This window comes from Plectropomus leopardus, chromosome 8, assembly GCF_026936395.1.
Source record: "Plectropomus leopardus strain MGB_pleo_1.0 chromosome 8, ASM2693639v1, whole genome shotgun sequence".
NCBI classification, from domain to species: domain Eukaryota; kingdom Metazoa; phylum Chordata; class Actinopteri; order Perciformes; family Serranidae; genus Plectropomus; species Plectropomus leopardus.
Genome location: NC_142183.1, coordinates 8,557,746 through 8,585,720, shown reverse-complemented (window position 1 = coordinate 8,585,720; position 27,975 = coordinate 8,557,746). Strand labels below are relative to the sequence as shown.

General features: G+C 39.6%; 1 protein-coding gene across 7 annotated transcripts in view; it reads right to left on the bottom strand.

Annotated features, from left to right (window-relative positions):
• Window positions 1-27,975, bottom strand: part of LOC121947781 (teneurin-3) — a 284,662-nt gene that overhangs the window by 118,634 nt on the left and 138,053 nt on the right. For all 7 annotated transcript variants that reach the window (XM_088080832.1, XM_088080831.1, XM_088080833.1 and 4 more), the window contains 2 exons: window positions 25,004-25,229; window positions 10,602-10,840 (listed from right to left, as the gene is read on the bottom strand). In XM_088080832.1, coding sequence (XP_087936958.1) covers window positions 10,602-10,840; window positions 25,004-25,229 — 465 coding nt within the window. The remainder of the gene's footprint in view (window positions 1-10,601; window positions 10,841-25,003; window positions 25,230-27,975) is intronic.

The following is a 27,975-nucleotide window of genomic DNA, read 5'->3' as shown; positions in this document are numbered from 1 at the left end:
TAGCATAAAAACATCTTGTAAAAATGTGAAAAGTATATCGTTGTTACATGAAACTTTTCATGTTATTACCTGATATTGATCAGTTTTGTTTGTTTGTTTTTTTCCAGCCTGAAAGTTCAATGCTTCTGTAATGTTACTATTCATATCACAGTTTAAAAATGGTCCAAATGTTTCTCCATCCTCAACCAGATTCGGATAAATCTCTGTTCTGATGTACAATTTCACTGGCAACACAGACAGAATCTGCAGTGTAACATCATTTGCCAGGAATCAGACAAATTATTAAAATAGCCCCATTTGTCTCCAACTTTTCAAACTGCTTCCTGTAAAAATATCTTTATTTCTTCAAATAAACATATTGGTTTTAACTGAGGAAAGGCACAGAATCCTTAGAAAACTCTGTGTGCTGGGCTGAGTCCCAAATTGCATAAATCAACTGAGGACATGGAGCATTAACCTGAAGTGAAACACCTTCTGCCTGAAAAAAGTGACACCTACTCTTGCAAAATGATTGACAGTGTGAAATTGCAGGTTCAGGTAACACTTAAAGAATAAAAGGTATAATCCTTTACTTTACAAACCTGTATTTCCAAAATTAGCATTAGGTATTTTGGAAAATGAACCCCCTTTAATGTTGAGAGAAAAATCTCTCTCTAAGCTGACTGGCAGAAGACAGGACATCACGCTCTATCAAAGGAGACGTATCATGACAGACAGCGCTCTCAAACACAAGAGGTTGTTGCCTTATAGCTGAAGATGCAATACTCTTTTTTTTGTCATTTTATTTTTAATTCTAATACTTTAATGTTTGCAGCTCTGTGAGGATGTACTTGGGCACAGTAGTTCTTTGAAATGATGGCAAACATCCGCATGCTAGCGTGTTCATGTCCCAGTTTTCCATCAAATTAGCACCTAATTAGTTCTTGAACTGGTTCCGGTGTTTGGTGCCATCTATTGAACCAGCCAGCGTTTCCACCAGTTTGAGCAGAACCAGAGTTTATCAAGGATGTGTCATCGACGAAAGGCATTGCAAAATGCACAGCGGAAGTAAACAGCAGTAGCAAGATAGCGACTTTTGTCCTATTATTACAGATATTGGTTTTAATCCAAATGTCATTTTTTGGCATGCCAAATAATGCTTGTTAGATTTACTGTATGTTTTAAAATAAATGTTTGTATGTAAATGTAAATTTTCTATGGGTGGGGACAAGCTCAACACAGCATGGTATCGTCACAGGGACGACAAGTATTGATTTTTAAAAAAATATCTACATTATTAATATTATAAATACAAATTAAAATTTGGTAACCTGCTAGAATAATAAACTGAAAACTAAAAATCTTATTAAGAAAGACAGATCTTGATTGATTTTGGGGACACAATGTGCAGTTGGAAAAACGTAATAAATCGCAATATATTTTATTGATATACTCAGCATATCAAAACATGTATCAGACTGCAATAATATTGTATTCTGATGCACATATCGTGATTATATCGTATTGGGGAGCCTCTGTTGATTCCCACCCCACCATTCTCCAAAGAAATGTACAGTTTCCACTTGTTCAATGCATAAAGTCTCTTTTATAATAACTTAAAACATAAGTAAAAACTTTGTCCTTAGATATAATTTCTTAGTTTAAGGCAAGAAAAGTAAAAAAAAAAAAAATAAATCATGGTTTGTTTATAAAAAAGTATGTTTGTTACTAACATGATGTTACGTCACATGGCATACATCACTAGCATAGTATGCTTCACATAACAGCAGACCACGCTGCTATTATAATGATCGATTGACTTTTGGTTTCTCATGAGACAAGAACAGGGGGCTCCCAGATAAAAGTCCAGGGTTTGTTTGTCCCAACCACCTCCCTTACACCTGTACTATGTAAACTTGAGCGTCACAAAATGCTGCTAAAGGGTTTATCGGTATCTGAAGCCGAGGGCTACTGACCAACTGTCAGTATTTAATGAGTTGGGAGTGAGACCAGGTTTAAAGAAAAATCAGAGGATCACAAACTCAATAAGAATTTATCCACTATATATGCACAGAAGATTTCACTGCATTTCCTCGAATTGTTGTCAGGATAATCCACACTAACCTACAGATGTCAGCCTCATGGTGGCGCTAAAGTCAAAGCAATATTCACTAAAATACAGAGTACCATCTCTGAGGAACAACCTACTTCCGTGACGACATTCAAAGTTTTGTGTTGGAGTTTGTTATATTCCAAATTATAAATATTGACATAAAGATATTTATTTTTATTGTAAATGCATATCGGTTCCAAATATCGGTTATTTGTCTCATTAGCTACTTATAACTATTTGCCCTGAAAAGCAGTCGACCCCTAGTTTCTATACATATGCATGTGCAAATAAAACTAAACTCAAGTAAAAGTCTAAAAATATCTCCACTGGCTCAGTCCCTGACTGTAGACTCTAGTTCATGTAACGTGATGAGTCCAGACTCTCCCCACAGCTTAACACTGTGCACTCACATTTTCCAGTATCACCAAATTTCCACCATGTGTGGCGGTGGGCTCTGGTGTATCAGACACACCACAGAACCACCAGGAGCTCTTCACTGCTCTTACAGCGCCAGGACCTGAATCCCCACTTACCTCATCAACAAATTGCTTTGAGGTGAATAGCCCTCAATTTCTGAATTTGCATAAGTTATTCCTGCCACCTAGGCCAGTTCAATTAATATTTATGGGCCATGAGCAATTCTCTTCCTGAGCAAGAACCTGCAGAAGCTAGCCTCTAATCTCTGAAGTCAAAACGTGCCCTGTGGAACACCTCCACCGACGATGAACGGGAGGTTGAATTTGTAAGTTCACAGCGTGTTTGTCTGAGCTCCGACATCCACATGGTATTAGTGAACACAAGCACAAACACTCCTGCACTGGAAAATATAACATTAGCCCCAGATAATCCTCCTGGCTGCTCCCACAGCAAATTCCCCATCTTGTTCACATGATTTTCGGTGGTGTTGTTACCTGGAAAGCTCAGCGCTAATTATGCCTCGGATGAAAGTTGTATCTCTTCTTTATAGGAGAAATAAATAATGAATTATTCAGCGGAGCAACCCGAGGCATTAAAAACATAAACGAGTATAAAACTTCTTAAGTGTTTCCTGTTAAAATATGCAGAGGACGCCATTCTGATGGCCATCGTCACCGAGAATAATTAGTCCATTTACCACAGAGAGAGGTGGCCCATCTGGAGTCACGGTGTGCCAACAACAACTTGGAGCTCAACAGCCTCAAAATTATTGAGATAAACATTGTTTTATGCTGGAACCTGCCTGCACATCTCCCCAGAAACATCCCCGGGGGACTGCTCAGAATAAGCCGCACAGCTCAGAGCATGGCTAAGATGTTCCCGTTTTCTGGGATAGTGTCTCCAACAGCCTCAAATGGAATGACAACATCTCAAGATCGACCAAGACGGGGTTTGTTTTTTTGGGTCCTGTGGCAATTGAAGTGAGCTCCCTGTCTCCTCCTGTGAGTCTCTGTGGGATTTCTGGAATTTTTTATTTGTATTAGATTAGTATCAGACGCAGTGTTTTTTTTTTGTTTTTTTTTCCAGTGCTCATCTCCGATGAGTGGAGCCACCTGTATCATCCACTCTCTGACAACTGGCACGGCCTTGAGAAAAACAAAAATGCCAACCATGTCAACAATTTCACTTTCATCAACCAGCCTTCACTAAAACATGCACAAATAACCCGAAATTGAGCTTTTCCTTTTTGGATAAATTACATGTTTTTGGTGTCTTGCAAAAATCTGTGAGATACTCTTTTACAAACCAGCTAATACACAAAAATACTTAATTTAAAGGAACAGTGTGTTAGATTTGGGGAATTAAGTGGCATCTAGTGGTGGGGATTGCAGATTGCAACTAGCTGAAACGTCTCCCTGTTAGAATTCCTCCAATTTTTAGGAGGGAGCTGAATTAGTTACAGAGGTCTTTTCTTCACAAAAACAAATGGACCAGATGATTAAAACCAGTAAACTGTGACCGTGCATTTTGGTGGCAGCCCCTCACAACACTGAATAAAGTAGTTTTACATTAAAAAACGTATGTTTTTCCGACACTGTTGTCGCATACGGGCAGCTAACTATGGTGGGCAAACACACAAATGGCCCTATCAAGAGCCAGTGTTTGGTTTGTCCTCTCTGGGCTACTGTAGAAACATGGCAGTGCAACATGGTGATCTCCATAAACGACCACCAGCTCCCTTTACAAATGCCTTATTCTCAGGTAATGACAACACATTTCTTGTTTTAATTGATTATACACGATATAAAACATACTTATCTTATATTCCATCTTGTATTCCACCCCCTAAATCCTACACAAAAGACCTTTAAAGACACTATTCATTAATATATTTTCTGTATATGTCTGATATTCGAAGTGCATCTTCTCCTCCTCATAAATATTTTTGCTCAAATGTGCTCAGCGAGGACGTTGTTTGCAATTGGTTTTGTTTTTGTAATTCAAATTAAATAGCATTTCCTGAAAATTCACATGCTGTTTCTGCATCCAATCAGAGCATCAAAACTGGACTGGGTCCTGATTGGCCTCCCTCTGCATTTCAACAATTGCTGAAATCCTTCCAATCAGTCCAGTTTGCAGAGCTGGAACTGGAAAGCCTCACCTCAGCAGGTTTGCCTCATTTGAATTACAGGAGCTGCTGTTGTCGGTCAGCCAAGGTCCAGCTTTGTGGTTGCACGCTGTTCTTCAAATTCATCCAATAAATAATAAAAAAAAACATCTTCTCTGAACTACTTATTTCTAAAATATCATAAAGCTTATTAACACAAGCCATGGTAAACTTCAAACACAGTCCAGTTTTAACATACAACTGATGCAGGTGTTTGTCTTTGAGTTTGTCTTTGCACTAATGGGACTGTGTGAGCGGATAGTAGAAAAGTATTAAAGCATGAGTGCACATTGTATCTATTTGAGTCATTGCACCTGGCAGGTGAATTGGCGGCGGATGAAAGGGAGAGGAAGTGGTGGAAACACTCTCAGACACCTGAGGCAAGTGGCAGAGGGTTGCATCTGTTTAACTCACTCACACAAACACACACCAAAAAGGAGCTGGAGCAGCAGCCGCACACTCTGGAATCGGGCCAAAAATACAATTCCCAAACACCCGACAGGTCTACAATTAAACAAGTTGGTGATTGTTGAGATGAAAACGTTGTGAATGAATCCAATCTGCTACAACTGTTAGTGACAACAGCTGAACAAATGACTGCTTTCGGCTCGTTTTCCCCGTGTAAACCGAGCAGATCTGTCGAATAAAAATAGCAGCCGATTCCTGCACACGGAGGAGCAGCTAAAACGTATGTATACATCCATACTAATTTTACGATATGAGATCATGGACAACAGCAAGTACGAAAACAGTTAAGTCAATAAAGGGATTGTGAATATTGATATTGATATAGCTCATTTATGACCTCTCCTCCAAGAGAGCACTCCCCTTTCTATTCACCAATAAAACACTGGTTATAGGATCTCCCCAAAAACCCCATATTTCTCCTTATACAGCTGTGTCACATTTCCCCTGCCTCCAAGCTGGATGAATACTTATATATATCCGCTCAGGGAGAGAGGCACAGTGTAAAGATTAAGGGCTTGGATGACAAGGGAGGGCACGAGGAGACATGAATCTGTAACCGGTTTATTGCTGTGGTCAAGATTCAAAAGGTTAGCAAGAAGTCAGCTTTGACACAAGCTGTATAACAATAAAAAAAATCATAGGAAATAATGCCCAGAGGAGGGGGAGAGGATGTGCATTAGTTTATCTTCCTGAACAAGATAAAAGCATTTCCTGTTCGACAGAATAAGCAAGTTTTGGGTCGAGCACAACAAAGGCTGTGCGGACTCTTTAAAGATCAAGTGTTTCCTTTTGTTATAAGTTCAACTCCTAAACTTGTGTTTGACGTTGCCATCTGTGCTGGCCATTTGAGCCGCTCTGCCTGTGTTTTAACGGGAACCCCCGAGGACATAAATTCTGTGAACTGGGGATCAGAAGTGTGCGGGATGATGCACAACCCCCTCTGTCAAAGGGAGACAGACAGGGATGTCTTGTTGGAAACTGCACTCAGGCCATGTCTGCATATCTGACTGAGAGCTTAGTCAGACTGATGCTACTGAATCACATCAGGACATCTGCAATTTCTGCAAAAAGGGAAAAAAAAGGCAGTGAGATAGAAACACTCCTGGCAGAGATCAAACTCCATACAGATTAAGAGGCCTGCTGGCTTCATTCACTCGAAGCCGCCTGTCTGTCATTTGTTCCGTTTGACCGAATGACATGTCTAAAGATTGTCTAATGCCACCGCAGATAATGGAGTCATATTTTTTCTCCATAAAACTGAAAGAAATATGTCGCTTCTGGCACAGAAACTGCCGGTTTTCATGCGGTCGGGTGACAGCTTGTACTGCACCTCCACATCAGACAATAACAAGTATTCAGTGGCATATTCACGCCAAAGCTGCACCGTGTGGTTCATTTTGTCCGGGTCGACGGCTGGTTTGTTTCAAATGCACAGTATTCAGTATTCAGATGTAAACATCTCATACTGTCTGCACCTAATACATAAAGCCGGAATAATCAGCTTGCTTTGCTTGGGGGCCAAATTTGCAAAATGAAAGGAGGCCAAGGGTCAGTTGCAGCAGCCACATGCACTTTTCTAGGATTTTAAGACGTTTCTACAACTTAAGAACATTTTCAGGATTTTAGGACATTTCCAGGATTTTAGGAAAATTCTAGGACTTTAGGATATTTCTAGGATTTTAGGATTTTTTTTGGATTTTAGGGCAACCGTAAGATTTTAGGATGTTTCTAGGATTGTAGGACATTTCTTGGATTTTAGGGACGTTTTTTTTATATTAGGACATCCCCAGGATTTTAGGATGTTTTTTAGGATATTTCTCAGATTTTAGGTTTTTAGATTTCATAATATTTCTAGGATTATTTTTATGATTTTAGGACATTCTCTCATTTTAGGACATTCAGGGGCTTAGCTGGGACCTCTGTGGGGGGTGTGGGGGATCCTCCACTGGTACTTTTTTTTGATATAAAAGCTCTATCTTGATACTTTGTATGCACTCTGGCACCTTATATATAGTACAAGTACAAAAAGAAATCCCAGAGTGAATCACTTTATCACGTTATTGTGGATTAGAAAATGGTTGGGGGCCATCCAGCAAACTATCAGTTGATCACTGAGAGGCATCCCTAAAAACAGCCCAGTTGTCCAGTTCTGTTTTCTGCTGCTTAGGAGACTCTCCAAAATCTAGAGACTGTCATACATGCCTTCATGTGCTCATGTTTGTACCACTGGAACAACACTACCACCTCTGAGTCAGCACAAACTACAGCTCGTCTAAAATTCGGCAGCCAGCCTCCCTCTTAAAAGCACATCTTTATAAATGTGCTTTCACTGGATAAATGGCCTCACTTTATTTTTAAATCACTTACTTATGTACAGAGGCATCCTTGTTGTATTTATTTTTAATGTGCTTTATTGTTGTTGTTGTTGTGTAAATTTTAAAATTATTTTTTTAATTATTTTTTGTTTCTGATTGTCTTTTTATAGTTTTGTAAAGCAATTTGTAATTTTGTTTTGAAAATCGCTACATAAATTATTATTATCATAATTTAAGAACTTATTATCATCATACATCATCCCCTTGAAAAATAACCTCATGCCAGACTCACGTATTTAGCCAGATTTTCCCAGAGAATAACCCCTCCTGAGAATCAGAAGGAAAGTTCTGGTCTAAGCCCCCCGATCGGCACAGATGTTCAGCCTCGAATATCTGGTAATATGAGCAGTTTACAGATGAGATTTTCACCTCCTGAGCCGCCAAACATGATCAGGTACGGAAACTTTTCAGTGGACCAGCGTGAGGAGAGAAAGAGAGGACTATAAAATGCGATTGCTACCGTGGAGCTGGTGAAGACAGCGAGTTTGAAGGACGGCTGTAGGTAAAAGGCTGGCAGGAGTGAGGCCTGGGACTTGGGATGTCCTGGTCAAAACTCAAGATAAGATCAATATCGGGGAGTCAAGGCATTTTTTACCTGATTGGTGCCGGCTATATTGAGCTATATAGAGCTCAATTTGAACCTTTGCTTTGTGTTTTGAATCAGAAAGCTTTCATGCACAGCAAAGCAACGCGTGCAGCCCTCTTCAACTCTCTAACCCTTTGCTGTCTGTCTGTCTCTCCTCCACTCTGCTGAGCTCCGTGTGTGTGAAGAGCAGGACTGAGCCCCGACCACGGCCAAGCACCTCGCACCATAAACCACTGCTTCCCAAACCTTTTTCATATCGAGCAGCAAATTGATACACATTAGGTCACAGACCCCGATTTGATATGATTTTGCCTCAGGGACCTCCATTTAAATAGTTTTTGGCTGCTAGATATGATTAAGACTGGATTTCTATCATTTTCAACTACATTTAAAGATATCTGTGGAGAAAGTGAAACCTACGATCGCTGTTAAACTCTCACTGGGCTTACTTCTATAATCAGGCGACAAGATTCTTGCTAAAATGCGAATCACAATTTTTCACCCTAAGAATTGAGATCACAATTATCTCACACATTTCTTCCATTTTCAACAAAAGCATTTATTGCACTCTTAGATGCTCAAATGAAAAAGCACATCTGAGATGCTTGCTGTCCAGACTAATAGCATGTTGTGAGAAAAAAACTCCCTTAAGTCACTTTTTTTTAGATTAATTGTGCACCCATACTCTATTGTGAATTATATAGCGAAAATAAACGATTTTACTTTTTTTTCTGGGGACCCCTGGGACTGTCTTAAGGACCTTTGGTTCAGTTCCACTGCCAAAAGCAACAGCAAAACGCAGCATGAGACTGTTTATTTATGTTATTTACCTAATTTATGTCCACTCATTTTATCTCAGCTCAGTGTGGGAGTCTCTGCGTTTACTGTCATCTGTGGTGCATGTGGTGTTTCACAACAGGAAGAGGCCCGGCCCTGCTCCGAGGAGAGACAAGCTGCACAGAGCCGACGACAACCACCACGCGCCACTGCAATCCCCGTGAGCAGGAGCCAGTAACAGTCATTTAACAAGCAAAAGCAAAAGACGTACAGAGGATTAAATACACACTCAGTGGAGTACAGTTCATGCAGGTAATTCAAGTACTTAAGCAACAAACACTGGAGGATACTTTTAAAAGGAGAGAGAAAGTCTCTCGAGACATGGACCAGGCCAGACTGATTACAGAGAGAATTCATTTTATATTAATTTTGTAAAATAAATAAAAAGCATTGATGCAGGCAGCTTCTTCTAAACATATTTCAGAGCTATTTAATTGTCAAGTGATATCTTCAAAGTACTTTAAGGGTCATTTTTTGTTAAGCTGCATGTTGCCCTCTGATGCTTTTGGAATAAAAATGCCAATCTGCTCAGCTTTCAAAGGGTTAAATGACGCAGATCCTGGACACAAACTTGATCAGGACATTCCTATCGTGAAGTGATGATCCTAGCGTGTCCTCACCGCACTGATTAGGAGTCGGGGAGAACGTATAGATAGAAGCCAGACAGTTAGAGTGACTCTATTATTGAGTCAGAAAGAGACATGAGCGGAGCAGCTTTTATGTCTTTTGGGGAAGGTCCAAATCAAACCTCGACTCTCTGACAGCAAGTCCAAGTCGCCAACTCATTAGTCTTCATAAACAAATTGCAAGTCAAGATGAAAAGACTTTCAGGTCTGAATGCTGACCATTAAAGCGGCATGGTTTATGGTTTTGACATTTTCCTTTCAAAGCGGTTCTAATTGTTTCTTTCTTTTGCTGGAACAAAGTCCCTTCAATGCATCAGTCTAGCAATAATTAAATATGTCTGGAGTGACTCTTGCTGTCTTGTTTATTTTTTATTGTAATAGAGTCTCACGTCAAAACTCCAGTCTGAATGTTTTGCTTTCAAGTCTTAAATGTCAAGACTTCTGAGAAACAAGTCTCAAGTTAAGTCAGGTCTCAAGCAATTTTAATGTTGGTGACTCACTATAAGTTTGACTGTGAAAATGTGCGTGTGTTCAAAAGAGCAGGGATCCAACTCTTTCTTTAACACCAAATTCAAGGACCTTCCAGGGCCAATACCCTTAAAATTAAAGGACCAAACAGCATAGCTTGAGAAACAGATCAAGGTTAATTACTGTTAAAACACACATAATTTTTTATAATGAGATCTCACAGCAAGCAATTAAAAAGAGCCTATTTACATAATATTTCAAAAGCCCATTAAATTACCCATGGCTTTTTACATCAAAAAAAACCTTCACAGCCATACCCCGACCCCCCCAAAATTCACAAACTTTTAAGGATTTGAAGGGACCGTTCAAACCCTGAAAGTCACAAAACTAGCTGACGTGTAGCGCTTATCACAATGATAATCCTAACAATGGCCCATTTCTGCAATGCACTGTTTTTTAATGTTGTCCTTTGGCTGTTTTTGTGATTTAGGAACAGATAATCAGTGGAAATTCTCCTTGTTCATGTGACGCAACTAGTTGTCAAACTATTAAAACTCCTCCTTACCTATGCAGTAGCAGAGAATGATGGACAGAACCACTGCTATCCCCACAGCAATCAGGGCGGTGCACTTCCAGGAGCAATGTTTGGGAGACTTCTTGAACTTAAAAGCCCCCCTGGACAGGCTGTTTCTGGGCAAAGGGCGCGCCGGTGTGGAGTAAACAGTCCCCGTTGCCATGGTGTAACCAGGGGCTGCTGCGCCGAAGAAAGGTGTCGTTCCTGTGCCCGTTTTAAAAAGAAAATGCCTGCAGAGGAGATAAAAAAGATATAGGAGGATATGTCATTGTATATGACACTGTACACAGCATATAAACTATATATATACAAATATACATAAATATACATATACATGTAAATGTTCCACCTTAAAAGTTGGCTAAAACTTTTTTTCTTGTCTACAGATGCTAATTGTTAACTAGTAAAGATGAAGTGGGCATTAAACATCCTTTTATTTTATAGTTATTTTATTTATTTATTTATTTTTTAGCAAATTATGGAATATTTCATGCCAAGTTTCTTTTTTCTCCATGTTTTTAACCGAAATCAAACTAGTGCAGAGGATTCAAAGATTTAAATGCAAGTGAAAGGCGCCTGAATGCAGCAAAAGAAAACTGATGTCGAGCTAGATTTCAAAGGGTTAAAAGACCACATTTTGCTCCTTGCTCCAATCTGTGCTCAATAGCTAAAAAAAGTCCAGTTTAAATTAGAACTCCCGAAAATTCACTAAACTACAGCGAACCTTGGTACACTGGTAACTCTCACGTGTATCACTCTGCAACAGGAACTGGGTTAAATTCTGATATTCGGTATAATCCTGACATTGGAAGAGGTGAACAAAAAGTACCTCGTAAAAACAATCATCTCCCACTTGCCCTTTTACAACTGGGCCTTTGCTAATAGCCCATTATACCTGGGGTAATTAAGAGGGTTTAATCAAATGCACTACGGAGTGATCGTCCTATTAACTTTTAAACCCCACGTGAAAAGCTCTTAAGTAAATGAATTAAGCCTTGTTGCCACTCTTGCCACTACTTAGAGATTAATACCCAAATGCCTCTAGGCTTACAGGGACGGCTGGGGAAATTGGACAGACTGACCATGCATTGCACATGTTCGTCCAATCCGTAACTGTAGAATTTCATTCCTAACATTCTGTTTTTGATAAGAAATAAAATACACTGCCGAGCGGTATATTTATGACTTTGTAGGTAAGTAGGCTTGCTGGTGACCCCCCCCCCACAGATAATAGATCTCTTCAAGAACTCTAAATTAAAGTCTTAAATTTTTACAGGGATTATATTAGGAGTTGATTGTAAAACATGACATCTTGATTAATAACACTAATAATAAAAAAAATAGAATAAACAATTTACACAACCTTTATTATTCAGTTGAGGGTCGCTCTGCATGATTACTCTCCTTCACACTCGCACACAAAATTACACCTGAGACTACCTGTCCAGCACCACCACAGCCATTAATTTTAAACTGGAACAGTTAGGGGTTAAGTGCTTTGCTCAAGGGCACCTCAACATCTTCTCAACATCCGGTAGATAAAATGTCAATTCAGAGAGTGAGGTTTAGAGGAGGACAGCCCTGATTTCTGGCTCTCACATCCTCTAAGTTCTGCTAAAAGTCACATACACACACACACACACACGCACACACACACACACGCACACACACACACGCAAGCATGCACACACACGCACACACACACACGCACATGCACACACACAGTGTTTTTAAATGTCCTATAGATCCCAAGAGGAAATCGGTTGCCACGGTAACCGCTAATTTAAACACACCAATAAAGTGATAAAGCCGTGTTTGCTCATCAATTATTTGTGTGCCATCTGTGAAGTCTCCAAGTTAAGTTTTTAAAAGCTTTTTTTAATCCTGATTCTACTAAAAGAGCTTGAGAATGCCCAATTGGGTGCATAATCTGACGCTGAGCAAGTTAAGGAGCGAAAATCCAAGTAGAGGCGCTTACTGATCGCAGTTTGCCTGATTAGTTGACAAGAACGGTGAACCAAGATGCCATTTTTGCTTATTGTAATGTCATTTCTTGGGAGTATCTTCAAATGCTTCATATCCCTAAAATCTGTACAACCTAAGTTCAAATGTTATGTAATAAACCAGAACAACTGATGAAAGTATTGATATTGTGTTATACATTTTGAGCAAAATACAAAAAATTTTCATCAAATTTTACAAGATAGACAGGAATGTGGAGGCTTGTGCTCACCTTTAAAATTTGTAGATAGACGTGTAGGATGAAACTGTCCAAGTGAAGAAAAGAACATTTCTGCACCCTGACTTATTACTACTAAACTTTATTAAGTACACAATGTTTGGGTCATGGGGCCTTTATTATGTAAAGTGAAGAAATTAATGAGGGTCTGATGGCAGAAACATGAGCAAGTTTTTGTTTTTTTTTTGCAAGTAATAGGACAGTGTGCAGGAATTCTCTTCTCTTCGCAAAGTTAACACAACATATTGTTTAAAAAATGTTCTAATAGGAGAAACATGAAAAAAATACATCTGAACACCAAATAAGTTATTTGAACTATGTACATTATTTGGTTTTTGAGATGTGCTCATTTTCATGAGCAGAGTGCAAAAGCATTTTGATCTAGTTTCATCATTCATTCCTCCGGCATCACTGCACATTTCCAATGACAGGGAATAGAAAAGCTTTAGTTTTCTGCTGCCAAAGAAAAAATGTTCCAGCTATTAAGGTTTTATTTTAGACTGATTTATACAAGATCATGTAAACAATGATCTCATGCAGTCATTACACGGAAATACCAGCGCCACTGCACGTTGTCACCACATTTGCACCCCACGTAAGTGAGCATAACATAATGAAGTGAGGAGAAAGGAGACAGAAGCCTCAGCTTTCTGCTGCGAAAAAGAATAAGAGCTCTAGCTTTAATGGTTTTTTGTTTGTTTTTTTAATTTTAGATAGATTTTAAAAGGATCATGCAAACAAGAATCTCTAACGACCATTTGTGGGATGTCTGTTCTGCCAGCTAAAGAGCCTGACAGACATATCAGTCGGAAAATAAAATCAGCTGATATTATACACTGGTATTGGCATGTTGTTCAATGTGTACCAATATAAAACTTTTTAATCTTGTAACATCATGTAGAAAAAAAAAGCTTGAGATAATTTATGATTACTGAATTGCAGATGAAGTTTACAGTGTACTGATGTCATTTTTATCATTAAACTTAAAATTATCTTGCACATATCTTTGTGACAAGTGTTTGACAACCATATTTGAGGGATAAATGCAAAAAACAATGTGCTTTTCTATATTTATACAGTATATGCAATATTGGTTGGTAAAACAATATCAAAATGTTTAAACTTTTAACTTCCTAATATTGGTATCGGCATCAGTCCCAAAAATCCAGCACTGGTTGGGCTGTAGTCGACTACAACTTTTAGTGCGACTTCATTTTGTTTCTGAGGACTTTCCACTCTTTGTGGTCCAAAAACTTCCTCAGGGGAGTCAGTAATCAGATATTCATTAAATGGTTTTAACAGGTTTGTTTTACACAGGACACATCATTACCCTACACCATAATGCATTGCTCATATTTCAACCCCGCCACTGATATTTCAGCTACTTCCTCTCTCCGGTGAGGATATCTCGGGGCTAAAAACTCCCCTGATCAATTCTCGACAAAAAGAACAAATGTCAGATTCTGATCGTCTGGCTCCTTGATGCCCCGATTGACACATGCCGTCATGGACAGGCAGGGATTCCATTTAAAGGTTACGGCGCGTCACTGCTGGAATGACAATGCTCCCGGTGTCGGAAAACCTGGAAAAGTTCAGATTCTTCAATCTGGAACAATCTGTGCCGCCGTTGCGGCAGACGGCTCTGTAATACGCAGTTGGGAATGAATTGAGGTCAAAACTTGCACAGCGTCGGAGGCGGCAGACATGTAGTCAGACACACAGGCAAACACACTGCGCTATCTGGGGAGGTAAGTGTAAGTGGATGCAATCTGATGAGGTAGACATAAAGGGGTGTGATGGTGTGAGTGTGTGTGTGTGTACTCTATTTGAGGGGGTGACTAACAATTGCAAGTTGCAGAGATGATGTGGAGGCAGTTTTGCCTGGATATGAAGGTCTCAGATCTACCTGGGCTTTTATTTATGCAGAAATATGAGTACATGATGTTATCATGGGCTCCAAGTCAAAGAAACCTGAACTAAAACCTTCAAAGGCACATCTGTAGTACACCAAAAGCAGTTATGTTACTAACTACAAACATAAAAAACCCTGTATTAATAAATATATAAAATAAAAAAAATGAGTAAACAAATCATAAAATAGCATTTAGTTGCACAATTAATTTGAACAATCTGAGCGCACATTTAATTACTGGAAACATATGGCACACTGTGGGTGGTTAAAACTAGAAAGTCAGCTATATTTCAGTCATTTATTTCCCTTTTGCTTTGTACAAGAGAGCGTAGAGTGAAACTAAAAGCTGTCAGAATCTGTGTGCACCAGCGTCACCGAGACAAATTCCCGCGCCGGACATTTATTGCACTCGGCGTTTAATGTAATTCTGCTGTTGATGTTTTTCATGTCCGCCTTCTTTTTTTATTTTTTTCTTTCTAAAGAGCAGACTGACGGAGTCTAAAGATGAAATGCTGTTGGACATGATTAACAAACAGTGGACCAGTGTAAATGTCTGCAGCTATACACACTGGATGACCGGCTAATTGATTACAGCCAGTGTGATGCAACAAGGCACATTACTATGCTAATCCAGCCGGCCCTAGTGATAGCAACGTGGTGTGCTTTGAGCGAGAGAGAAGAGAAAGAGACAATCGAGAGAGTGCGAGACTGAGAGAGAGAAAATGAATGGCCGTGTGTCAGTGTGAGCGTGGTGCGTTTGTGTGCACGCCTGTCTGTCCCATTGAGAAGCCTCTAACACAAAAGCAGCAGCCAGCCCGGTCTCCTCTGCTCTCACAACGCTGCTTGTCATCAGGATGACATTTGAAAACATCCTCACAGAGGACAAAAGACCAAACAGTGAGTGGGTGGATTTGTCTACGGCTAAGCTCCAGCTGGCAGGGTGAGAGAGCACGCTAGAAACAATGCGAATCGGAGCCCTCAGAATATGTAATCTGCCTATTAGTCGCTGTTCTGTGTTAGCATTAGCATTTCAAGGTGAGAGCTGGAATAATCAGGCCGCTTTAATCCGTGGCCGAGAAAGAGACTCCAGATGTGGCGGGCAACTCTGTGGCTCGTTTTCACACTCGCTGCCGTTTGCCTTCGCTCTCCCCCAGATCGCCACCTGCCCTCTCAACAGGGGGCCTGCTAGCGGGTGCTATTCTGGTATGGCTAGCTCCGCGCCCGTGTGATGCTATTTCAGTGGCGGGAAGCTTTTTTGTGCCATCCTGCCCACAGAGATCAGCGTGGTGCCATCTTGAGCTGCTCCCTCAGAGCGCTCAGAGTGTTTGCACGGGGAATTTAGTGTGTTTAACGAGTTTGATTAAGTAGAGATGAGCTCTTATGTACATACATTTAAGATGGTCTTTGGAGTCTAAGGACTGAGACAGTTACTCTGTGTGCAAGTCAAATTCTGGTGTATTTCAGCTGCTGCAGGTTAAATTTGCAATATAAAATGACTTTTTCATATGACTAAGTGTTCAAATTCCTCCTCGCTATCCATCGTCTGTTTGTGAAAGCTTTTACATTTGCTGGCAATAATCATCTGGACCAGATGCACTTCATGCTGCCAGCAGCAGCAGCAGTTTAAACAGTAGCCTAAAATAAGAGGAAAATATTGCAGAACTCTGGAATCACCACAGAAATGTGTGCTTGGCACCAAAGATGTTGGCAAAATAAATGAAAAGGAAAACACACGAGGAAAAGAAAAAAATACGTCTTGAGGATTACCACTTTGTCTACAGCACCATCCACTTTGGCAGGTAACCAGCCATCACTGCGAGCTCCTTCCTTTTCCAAAAGGCTAGTTGGCTGCTTTCTTTCACATGACTAATCAGTCCTGGTGCGATCCTGACACCGTGGCTGGTGTACAAAAAAAAAAGTTCAATTTTCCTCCTCTGATGTGAAGCATGACTGTCTGACTCATGATTTACATGTGCGTCCCACACAAACAACTACACACACACACACACACACACACACACACAAACCAAATCCTACTTGGATTACCTCTGCTGTTCTTTTTCGCCCTCGAGAACAATTCTAACGCGTTTTCCATCAGGAAAATGTACTGTCTGTGGGACACTGTACCACATGATGATTTCAGAGCTGAGACATAATTTCATTTCACAAAAGGACTCCCTTGACACATGAATGCAACGGGGATTGACAGCACATTTATAACAGCAACGTGTGGCTGGGCAGGCCTTCAAAAGACTGAAGATTCTGAAATGTCATAACGACTGTCAGAGCTGAATCTCATTGAATCTAAGCGAAGGAAAAAAAATGCTGAAGTGGGCTCCAAAGGACATACATATCTAAGAGCAGGCGCCTACCTGTATTTTATCCAGTGGGGCACTTATGGAGCTTATAGCTCGAACATAAAGGCTGCAAATACATTAATTTCACACATGCTGGTATAGTCTATTTTAAACAAAGGATTAAGTACTGCTCAAGAATAATTACCGTATATGTGCGCTGGTCTCTTGAGGGATGTGGCAATTCATTTTATAATGTAATTCAATAGAATTTCTCTAATTGAAAATATCTCAAAAAACTATTGCAGAGAAGCCAAGTGGTTAGTCAGGGAAACCTGAGGGGTTTATTAAAAGTGCTCCGCACACTTTAAAAATCCGATTGTCTCTCCTGCACTTGAGAACAGCAACCAACAGCAAGCAGCATCACCGCTCTGTTGCCAACTAATAGAGCCCTTTAAATGGAGTGGCATTTGTCACAATAAAGCAGAAAAACTGAAGTAGAGAGATTTCATGGAATTATCTGAAGTGTAAAACCTGCATTCCTCATGAATTTTCAACAGATAACAAGACTGATCAATTGTTGTAACTTATACATGCTTTTCATTATTGAGATACTGAGTAAATTTTAATTTTTGTGACACAAGAAATGTCACAGTACCCAAAATGTAGTAGTCGCTGAAAATAACAGTGAAATTCCAGGATTCTCAATACCTAAGTTGACCATAAAAAAACAAAAACAAAACATAAATCCCATGTACTTAAACATTCACTACTTTATTAAAAACATTGTAGTTAATTTATTATGCATTGTATTAGTAATCCCTGATGATCCTCTGTTGTTGTTCAGGTCTTGTACATGGAAGATGTGACCCTTAAGGCACGTTGAATTGTAAAATGTAAGACGAGATGAGACGAGACGAGACGAGACGAGACGAGACGAGACAAGATAAGATAAGATAAAACAAGACAAGACAAGACAAGACAAGATAAGATAAGATAAGATAAGATAAGATAAGATAAGATAAGATAAGATAAGATAAGATAAGATAAGATAAGATAAGATAAGATAAGATAAGATAAGATAAGATAAGATCAAATAAGATAATATAAGATAAGATAAGAAAAGATAAGATCAAATAAGATAAGATAAGATAAGATAAGATAAGATAAGATAAGATAAGATAAGATAAAATAAGATAATATAAGATAAGATAAGATAAGATAAGAAAAGATAAGATCAAATAAGATAAGATAAGATAAGATAAGATAAGATTAGATAAGATAAGATAAGATAAGATAAGATCTTTATTGTCATTGGTTAAAACAACGACAGTCAGTTTGGTGACTCTTCAGCATCAGTAAGATGCAGGAAAAAACATAAACAATGGAAATAAATACAGACTACAGACACAATAAAAAGTGGCCAGTGCAAGTGAATGTGCAATTTGCGGGGGTGTGAAAGGTGTGAAAAGGCATGAGGTCTGTCAGAGGTGTTACCCAATCAGCTGAGAAATGCATATAAACCTAATTTCAGTAGATCTTGAATTACTGTGCTTAAAATCTTTGTTTTTATTTCACTCTATTTTGAGCAACATAAAATATATTTCCCATTCCACCAAAGCCCCTTTAAACCAAAGTGAATTAAACTCAAAAGGCAGAGGCAGTATGCTTGCATTACAAAACAGGGTGTTCAACACATCACTGTTTCCATTTAAATAAACATTGGGTGACATTTTGTTGGGGCTGAACGCAGCTTTGGCCTTTGTAGGTTATTTGTCCTCATCCTCCTTCACTGTGATTAGACAGCTGGGTAACAAGTGACAGTGATGAGCCCTGCCTTTTGCCTAAATTAAACATTTTTGAACTCTTGGCAACATAGAAAAAATGCCAAACCTGCAGTGGTCAGTGTAGAATAGATAGTGTCAATATGAATTGCTCCCATTACAACGAATTAACAAAACACACTGGCCCTGGATCTTTTTCTTTTTATTTTACGACAAATTGATGTAGAGATGTTGCTCCGTGTGTTCCTGCCATAAATGTATAAAGAGAACTGGAAAAGTGTTCAAGGACGTATGGACTTTCATTGTTTGAGCAGCTAACTAGCCCAACACCAACTTAAATGGGGATGAAATGATGACTAAAACTGACTATAAAATGATTAAAGACAGACGCAAGGAAACCACGAGAGGAGACAGGAAACGAGCACAGACGGTTTAAAGAGACATGAGACGCTGTTTCCTTTGAAGCCTCACATTAAGCAACGCCCATTTCTGATGAGGGCAGCAGCCGATCAGCTGATTGGGCCACTTGACTTCAAGAATAAAGTTGTAATATTATTAAAAAAAAAGTCATAATATTTTGAGAAAAAAAGTAGTAACATTATGAGAATAAAGTCGTAGCTTTACGAAAAAAAGTGTAATTTTATGAGAATAAAGTTGTAGTATTACAAGAATCAAGTCAAAATTTCATGAGAAAAAAAGTCAAAATTTTACGAGAATAAAGTAAATGGCAAATGGACTGCCCTTGCATGACACCTTTCTAGTTGTACAACCACAATTTACACCACAAATCACATTCACTGCCACCAACATGCACTCATATGCAATTTCAGTTTAGTCACCTCAGTCCATTTCAGGCCTGAGGATACTTCAACATTTTGACTGGAGGAGCTGGGGATTGAACCACTGACCTTCTGATTAGAGAACAACCACTCTACCTCTGAGCCGCAGCTGCTCCTTCATCCTTATAATCTACCATTGTTTTTGCTGTAACATGGCCCTCATCCTCCGTCGGAGAACCCTGGTAGGCCTCTACGTATTTTTTGGGCATTTTATGGCGGATTAGAACACTTGCAGGAGTATATATTGGCCTATCAGATCCAGGTGAGATGCATCCCTGGTACCTATGCTTTTGGAGAAAAACGAGTACTACCACATTTTCAAAGTTTTGGCATCAACTAGCTAGCAAAATATGAGTATTTGTGACATCCCAAAAGCCGAGTATGGACTCATAACATACAGTAGCTGAGTCCAACTTTCAACACTGCTTGATGTTTGTTTCCTTTTTATTTTTTTCCTAAGCTGCAAGAAAAGGCTTCATTTGTTTGACGCGCATGTTTGATCTTTATAAAACCGCGAGAGTAAATGAGCCAAAATCAAACTTGGTGTCTTGACACAGCTTTGGCAGTGTGATCACAGCGAGATCGGGGACTTTATTCACTCACCATATAATAATGAGGCATAGTTACAGTAGTAGTTACTGAGTGCAGCACTTCACTCATTTAAAAAAGAACACTGAAAGCCATTCACAGTGAAAGCTAGTTGGTATTGAGTCAAATTAAAACACTCATGCTTTGAAGACTAGCACTTTTATGGGAGGTTACACACACGTAATTCATTACTGCTAATTGCAGTGAAAGTAGCTAATGCTGTCAAATGAGTGCTTTAGTTTCAAGGAGGTCATGTCAGAGGAAATATACTGAACAAGATCACAACATTGTGATTTATATTTGACATTTTTTTTAATCAACGGCCTTGTATGGAATAATTTACTGTCTGCACATGTGGTAACGTCTACTGTGCTGCATAAGAAATGACAATGTTGAGGATTCAGGAGAAAATCACACCCCTGTGCTACCTGAGGCCACCTACGTATGCACTGCGCCAAGACTTTGCTGGCCTAAAACCCCCTGAAGACATCCTAATAAATACTTTCTGGAGCTTCTGTTTACATTTCCCAACCTGGTGGTCTTCTTGACATCTGCAATTACATGGTGAACTGGGTCTTTCCCTTTTGGCCCCGTTGGTTCGCAGCAGCACCTCAGTTCCCACCCACTGACAAGCACTTGATTTAGAGTCCACTGTGGTGATAGTGATTTATGCCTCGGCTGATGATAGGTGTGCACATATTGTTTTGTCGATACAGCTAAGACAGCTCAAGGTCATTGCGCGGTTAGTATTCAATCACCGCATCTTCCCCCGAAAGTGAAACTGTCACTACATATCCCAATTGATTCAGTCAGATCATAAGAGGTTGTTGCTCCACGCTGCCACAGACGAAATACAAAGTTTGCATTCATCCCAGCCTTGGAAAAAGAGTGGAGCGGCGTGCCAGGGAAATATCAGGCTAGAATGCAATCATCTACTCGAGGCCATTTCTGAGTCAGAGCGCAATGTACCGCACTTCATTAGCCGGGATATTTTGAGCTTGCTGATTAAGAGAGATGTAACTGATGTTTCAGGAGGAAAACTTGGCAGAGGCTCCTATGACAAAGTAGTATCTTGCGCAGCAAATTTCGATATAACACACAATCCCCTTACTGGGTTCCCAGTTAAGTTATAGCCTCTCTGATTTGAACTGGCACGCTCTCTGATATCCACACAGTTCACTCTGATCCTGCACTCTGCTTCTGACTGTGGGTCTGGCTCATTTAGCTGTCAGCCCTTAACCCTTTGAAAACTGAGCAAATTGGCTAGATTTCTTTCAAAAACATTGGAGAAAGGCAATGAGCAAAGCAACAAGAAATGGCCCAAAAATAAGCAAGAAATTAGTAGGAAGTTACAGGAAAATTACCTAAAAATAAGCAAAAAAAAGAACAGTAAAATAACAGAGACAAGAAAATGCCCTTAAGAAAGTGCAAAAAATAAAATATTTCTATAAATAAATAAATAAAATTACATATTTAAATTTACCAGACCCATAATAAAGTTTTGTTTTTCCTTGCCCCACTACCTCAGTGGACGTATCAGATTCAAATTACTTCAAACAAGATTTCAGTTAGCAGGGATACAGGAAGGAAGAGAAGAACCCAAAGAGATATTAATGACTTGTTGGTGATGGTAAACAAAGTATCGCCACACACTATTATTTATGTTACGTTATCCATGGAAGATTTTTGTTACCATATCATTATATGCAAGAAAATTCCATGACTTTTCAAAAACTTTCAAGGATTTTGACTATTTCCATGACTAGTCATGACCATGGGATCTCTGAATATATTTTTCTAGAGATTTTTCTTTCACTTGTGGATCTCCTCACTGCCAGTTTTCAAGTAATTTTCTTGTCACCTTTTACTAATTTTTCTTTGCAAATTTCCAGACATTTCCTGCCAAGTTGCTCATTGCCTTTTCCCCATGCTTTTCAAAAGAAATCAAACCAATTCCCTCCAGTTCCAAAGGTTTGAATTGCTTGTAACAGGTGTCTGAATAGAGCACAACAAAACTAATATCAATCCAGTTTGTAAAGGGTTAATTGTGGCTGCACACAAAAAGCAAATAAACTAGCACTATTTTTAACAGAGGAGAAAAAATATGTTTGTCAAACTCAGCAGGAGTCATATTAAGCCATGCACAGTTTGTGGGATGATAATTTCTCCTGATGAGTTCTTAAAATAGGCTGAAAAAACAGCCAAACTTCAATATCTAAAATCCTGGAGTGAGTTTATCGCTTTATTATCCACACATGTTCGAGGAGTGGCACTCAAAACATTAATAAAATCCCCAGGTGTCATGAATTACTGTTTGCTTGAATCATTTTTTCACCGGTTTAGTTAATGCCAATTCCCAGTATGTTCCACTGTGCCGTTTATTGCCAGTTGTCATGGGGAGGATGTAGACTCATACAGTTCCCAGCATTTCCCTCCAGCAGACAGAGAGAAATGTCATAGCTTGAGTTAAACACGTGCTGCGGTTCACGCTATCTAATACTGAACGTCATCCTGCCAGGATGGGTGGTACTTATTGTGTGCTTTCCTTAAAACCGTCGCAGGTCATGCAAATGATAAAGGTGCGGTGGAGGCAGCATCAATATAAAGCCGGTAATTTATGTTTGTCAACAAAAAACACACAGCTGGCTCAATCACGACTGGGTGAGTCACAGTTGAACCCGACTGTGAGTTTTATGGATGTGAGCCCAGTAACTGAAAAACACATCAAATGGGCTGGTGGATGAAGCAGACAGGTCAGTAGATTTGAACTAAGCAAAATAAGGCAAACAAGCCATCAAATTAACCTGTGGATGGCCACAGGAGATCACTGTTTGTATGATTCTGTTTAAATGGATATAAATAAAAACCATAATAGCCAGAGCATTCATTCCTTTTGCAGCAGAAAGCTAACGCTTTTGGCTTTCCCCGTCATCATGTCATGTGAACATGTTCTCATCCCAACTCGTCAGTGACCTTCTGCGTACACTTATGACATTTTAGGTATCCTTCTGTGTCACCTGTTTACACTCTGGGATGCAGTGACGGTGATGTCAACAAATGCACCTGGTGTGATGACATCATGGTGGGACGCCGCAACACAGTCAGAGATGGTTAGCTTTAAACAAAAGGGGCACATCGTAAGGTGTAGAACCCCCCCCCAACACACACACACACACACACACACACACACACACACACACACACACACACACATCCAACCTTACAACTCCTGCACGAAAGTCAGCTGTTTGTGCGACACGTCTATCAGCCCACTCACACACCTTATACAGGTATTATGTGGTTACTGACAGCATTATTACCTGACGCCGTTGTTTCAGGCCGTGTTCTCAAGTGACACCACCCATGCGTGTTGCATGTGGACGTGCCAGGCGTCATCCAGCTGTCTGCCAATGTGAAATAACACCACACTGTCTGAACGTGTTCTCATCTGATGCTGTCCAGCTGCATTTCAGTTGGACTCTGAAGGTGGCCTTTGCCATCACGCTCGTAGGCCGAGAGCACTGACAAATGGCACAATCAGACGAGTTCAGAGTGAGAACGGGCTGGTCATGACTTTACGTTACCTTACCGTATTTGTCCTACAAACACATTTCCCTGTAATGTCGACTGACGTCCACGGGAGATCTCTGTTTGCTATTGCAGGGGCAATTTGTCGATGTAACCGATGTCATGGATCACAGAAATTTGTCAATTTGCAAACATGTTGCAATATAGTAGGCTGCACCTGCTCCAAGCATGGTTACTACTGGAGAACAAGCTGCAGCCCATGAATGCGGCTAAACTGGCGAATCATCGGAGCCCAACTGCTGCGCACGGACACCTGAAGTGGAAGACTCCCGGAGTGCTTTGTCAACATGGCAGGAGACAGCATCACCCTGTTCACTTTTTGTCTCCTCCCAGGCATGATATATTAGGATTATTAACAACCAAAATGTGTTTTCTGTTTGTAGTAGTCACTTAAACTTTCTGCACTGCCACTAATGTTACATCATGCCTCACCTCACCTCAGTATTCGGCTGTTTAATATTTTCTGTTTGCTTTAATGGCCATGCATAAGTTAGAAAACGGCTTAAACTAATGAATCTTTGCAAAAACAAAATGCATATTACTCAAGTGCTTAAATAAATCCATGTCAAAACCGTGTTTTAAGTAAAGTACTCAAGGAAAGATATGCATTCACAAGTTCAGGGAAAATCATCAAAAACTGATTAAGTTACACAGTTTAAGTAAATTGTGGATTGTTAGTAAATCCATGATTAATAATTAAAAATCATATGGATGAATATGTTTTATGTTTTATTTTGTAAAATCTGATGAAAAAACATTGCTGTTTTTTAAATGACTTACACAACCTTTCAGCTTAGTTTGTACTGATTTTTGGGATATGAAGCACTTGAAGATCAAGAAATGACATCACAATAGGCAAAATACCAGTGTAGGCACTGGCAGACCATTTCTGCAGCAGAATTTTTAGGATTCAATGAGTGAAATATTTGCTGTTCCTCTCCCTGATTTTGAAATGTAAATTATATAAAGAGCCCACTTTAAAAGCTGCAATATACTGAACTGAAATTAAAATAAACATTTTAAACAGCAGCTTGGTCCCCGCTTATTTATTTCACATCATTTTGTTTTCTGAGTCAGTGAAACTGGCTTCACAACAACACCTGGAGCTGAATTCGCTGTTTCTGTTGTAGGTCATCGTGGGTCACTCACCTGCTCTCCAGGGCCACATTGCTGCCCAGGACCCAGCTGTCCTGCAGCTGGACGCATTCCGCCGTACTCTGCAAGTCGGCCGCCAGGCCGGCTGTGGGCGGCGGGCTCGGGCTCCTCTGATTGGCCAGTGAGCTGCGGCTCAGGGACGTGATGGACGGGTGCTGCTTATGTGGGGGTGGGGCTGGTGGCAGAGGAGGCGGGCCTTGCTGACTACATAGATGGTCACCTGAGGTAAAGCAGAGGGAAAGAGACATCAGTATGTTAGTTTGTGTGTTGGGTTTTTTTTTGTACTTTATTTGGCTTTACAGAAATTGAGAGATGACAGTTAAAGTGTTGTGCCAACTGTCCTCCACCCACTCAAGCCTACCATCCACAACAACTCCCTACCCCATGGCACGAGTAATTTAAGAAAATAATACTACTGCCAATAATAATTATAATAACAATTCATTAATTCATTTAATCATATTTGGTTTATTTGTTCATTTCTGTGTGTGATTTGCAAAACAACAAAAACCCATGATGCACTTTTTCTCATAGCATTTCTACACATCCCACAAACAAACACAAAACTTATATAAACTTATTACAAGAAAACTTATAATACCTGCACCTTTCTTACTAATAACAGAAGCTCCTGTAGCTACAGATATAAAAGGCCAACCTCTCTATATTTACCTTTCTTTTTCCACAAATCATATTAACTGTAGCAATAACAACAAAAAAAACAATCTAACAATTACGTTAACAATACTGTTACTCAGAAAGTTCATAATGTCCCATTTTTTTTCTTTATACTTTCTTTTAAATTGAATGATATTTATTATACAATAGTGTATTATTTATGGTTTGTGTATTCTTTAAAGTTACCCTCCACTCAAAAATCAAAAATGTAATTTTCTTCAGTTTATGTCCCCTTGTGAGATTTGGGCTTTATAGATAAAACTGAATTATCTGCCAAAAACCTAATTTCAGCATATATTATTGTGTCTTTCACAAGGGTTAATGCTGTGTTAGCCACTGCCAGTTAGCCATCAAGCTAACGAGATAAAAAACAACATAAATTAAAGATGCTATTTACATTTACTATTCTAATACCTCTGCTGGGTTGGCGATACTTTAAATGAATTTCACATTGTGTGGATATTAACATGACCTTTTGCAGACGTCTTTTTTTTCTTTATACTTTACGACTAAATATTGTTATTGAGATGACGTTGGCACGAGACGCTTGTGAGATACTGGATTTTTGGTACTCAACAACACAACTTAAAAACAACAAAATACCAATAACATCTGTCGCTACCATTCTAAGTCAAACTGACATTTGTTTTTCAGACGTTGAAATTGGTCTAAAACCTACGTCACGACCTAAATTCAAACAAATGTTAACGTGTAGCGATGATGATGTCCAGCTGGGTTGATGGACTCTGCTCTTTCATTAGTCAAACAAGCATGAGCTGCTCTGTAAGAAAGTGAAACTTGCTGCAAGCAAATTTCTCAATGAGGCAGAAGAAGAGTAGATCCCGATCAGATTAAAAAAAAAATTCTTTGGGGAAAAAACCAAGTCAAACAAAATATTACATACTTAAAAATGTGTCTGGAGAGGGACTTCAATTTGTTTTGCAGATTTGAATTACACCCACAGTGAGGAGACTGGTTAACTAAGAGACAGCAGATGGGTAGGAGTATGCATCTGCCTTGTGTGTAAGATATGACAGCATACAGCCACCTAACAGACCCAGAAAAGTAAATACAACCAAGAGCAAGACATTAAAATGAGATGCAACCACTGCAAAAAGAAGGGAAATAAGAGCCGCTTTTATGGCGACACACATAATAATTGTCGCAAAACGCCACACGGCTGACAGTTGGGTTCTCTTAAACAGAAGGTCACTTAGAGAGGCAGCTGTTCTTTTATGGGCGCTTAACGCAATGTTTCACGTTTGATTACAGCCAGAGAAGACTCTCAAATAACTAATGACCAGAACATCCATTAGAGCTCTGAGAGAACAGGTTTTCCAATTTCACACAAAGCTGTGTAATTGGCCCCCAGAATGGCATGTGGTGATTATCTATCCATCTTCCCTGTTTAAAAGGTAAAAACCCACAGTGCTGACAATTCTGATTTGCTCCAATGAGCCCCAAATGGGTATCGTCTTTCTTGCTTTACAGAGGGGGCTCGCAGAAGATTGAGAAAGCTGCGAGCTGCGTCTTTTAGGAGCTGTTGTTTTTGCATTGACAGCATGAATTTTTATAAAGCCTCAAGGAGTTAAAAGTAGAGCAAATAAACATTGGAGGTCAGTTCTGGTGCATGATTTAACCTTTGCTTTCTCAGCCATGCAGAAAGACCTTGTGGACTTAAAGCCACCAATCAAAATCTGCTCTGAGCTGTTAGCTAGACAGAACAACTTTATTGAAAGGAGACTAGTCATTGTTTTGAGAGGAGCCTTTAATGGCCGTGCAATTTTTGTCCTTGCCTATATGCTCCCGATTTTCACTGCGTCCTTCTATGCATAAAACAAGCTGTTCAATGAAGGCAAATGAGCCTTTTATTTGCACTGCACGGAGGAAACACGTATGCCATTCAGAGCAGAGGAAATCATTTTCACTGCTTTAAGGTAAAAACCTTGAGGCTACTGTGCGCACAGGCTATTGGCACAACTGAAGATTATTTCACCCATATTCAAAGGGAGGAGTACATCAAAAATACAGTGAAAGAAAAATTGCAATAAGGATGATTGCTGAGAGTAAAACTCTTCTCCATGAGTTAATTGCACAGACAGTGGTAGCCGTAATAAAGTTGAGCAGGGGCAGGTTGCACCAATCATTTTTGTGACTGATTACCGGTATGGATTTATTGTTTTTATAACAGAATACATTTTGAAAACATCTGTTTCATCAGCACAGACGGACAGAAAGACGGATGATTAAAGATGAACGGCGTGGAGCAGAATCAGGAGTGACAAGAG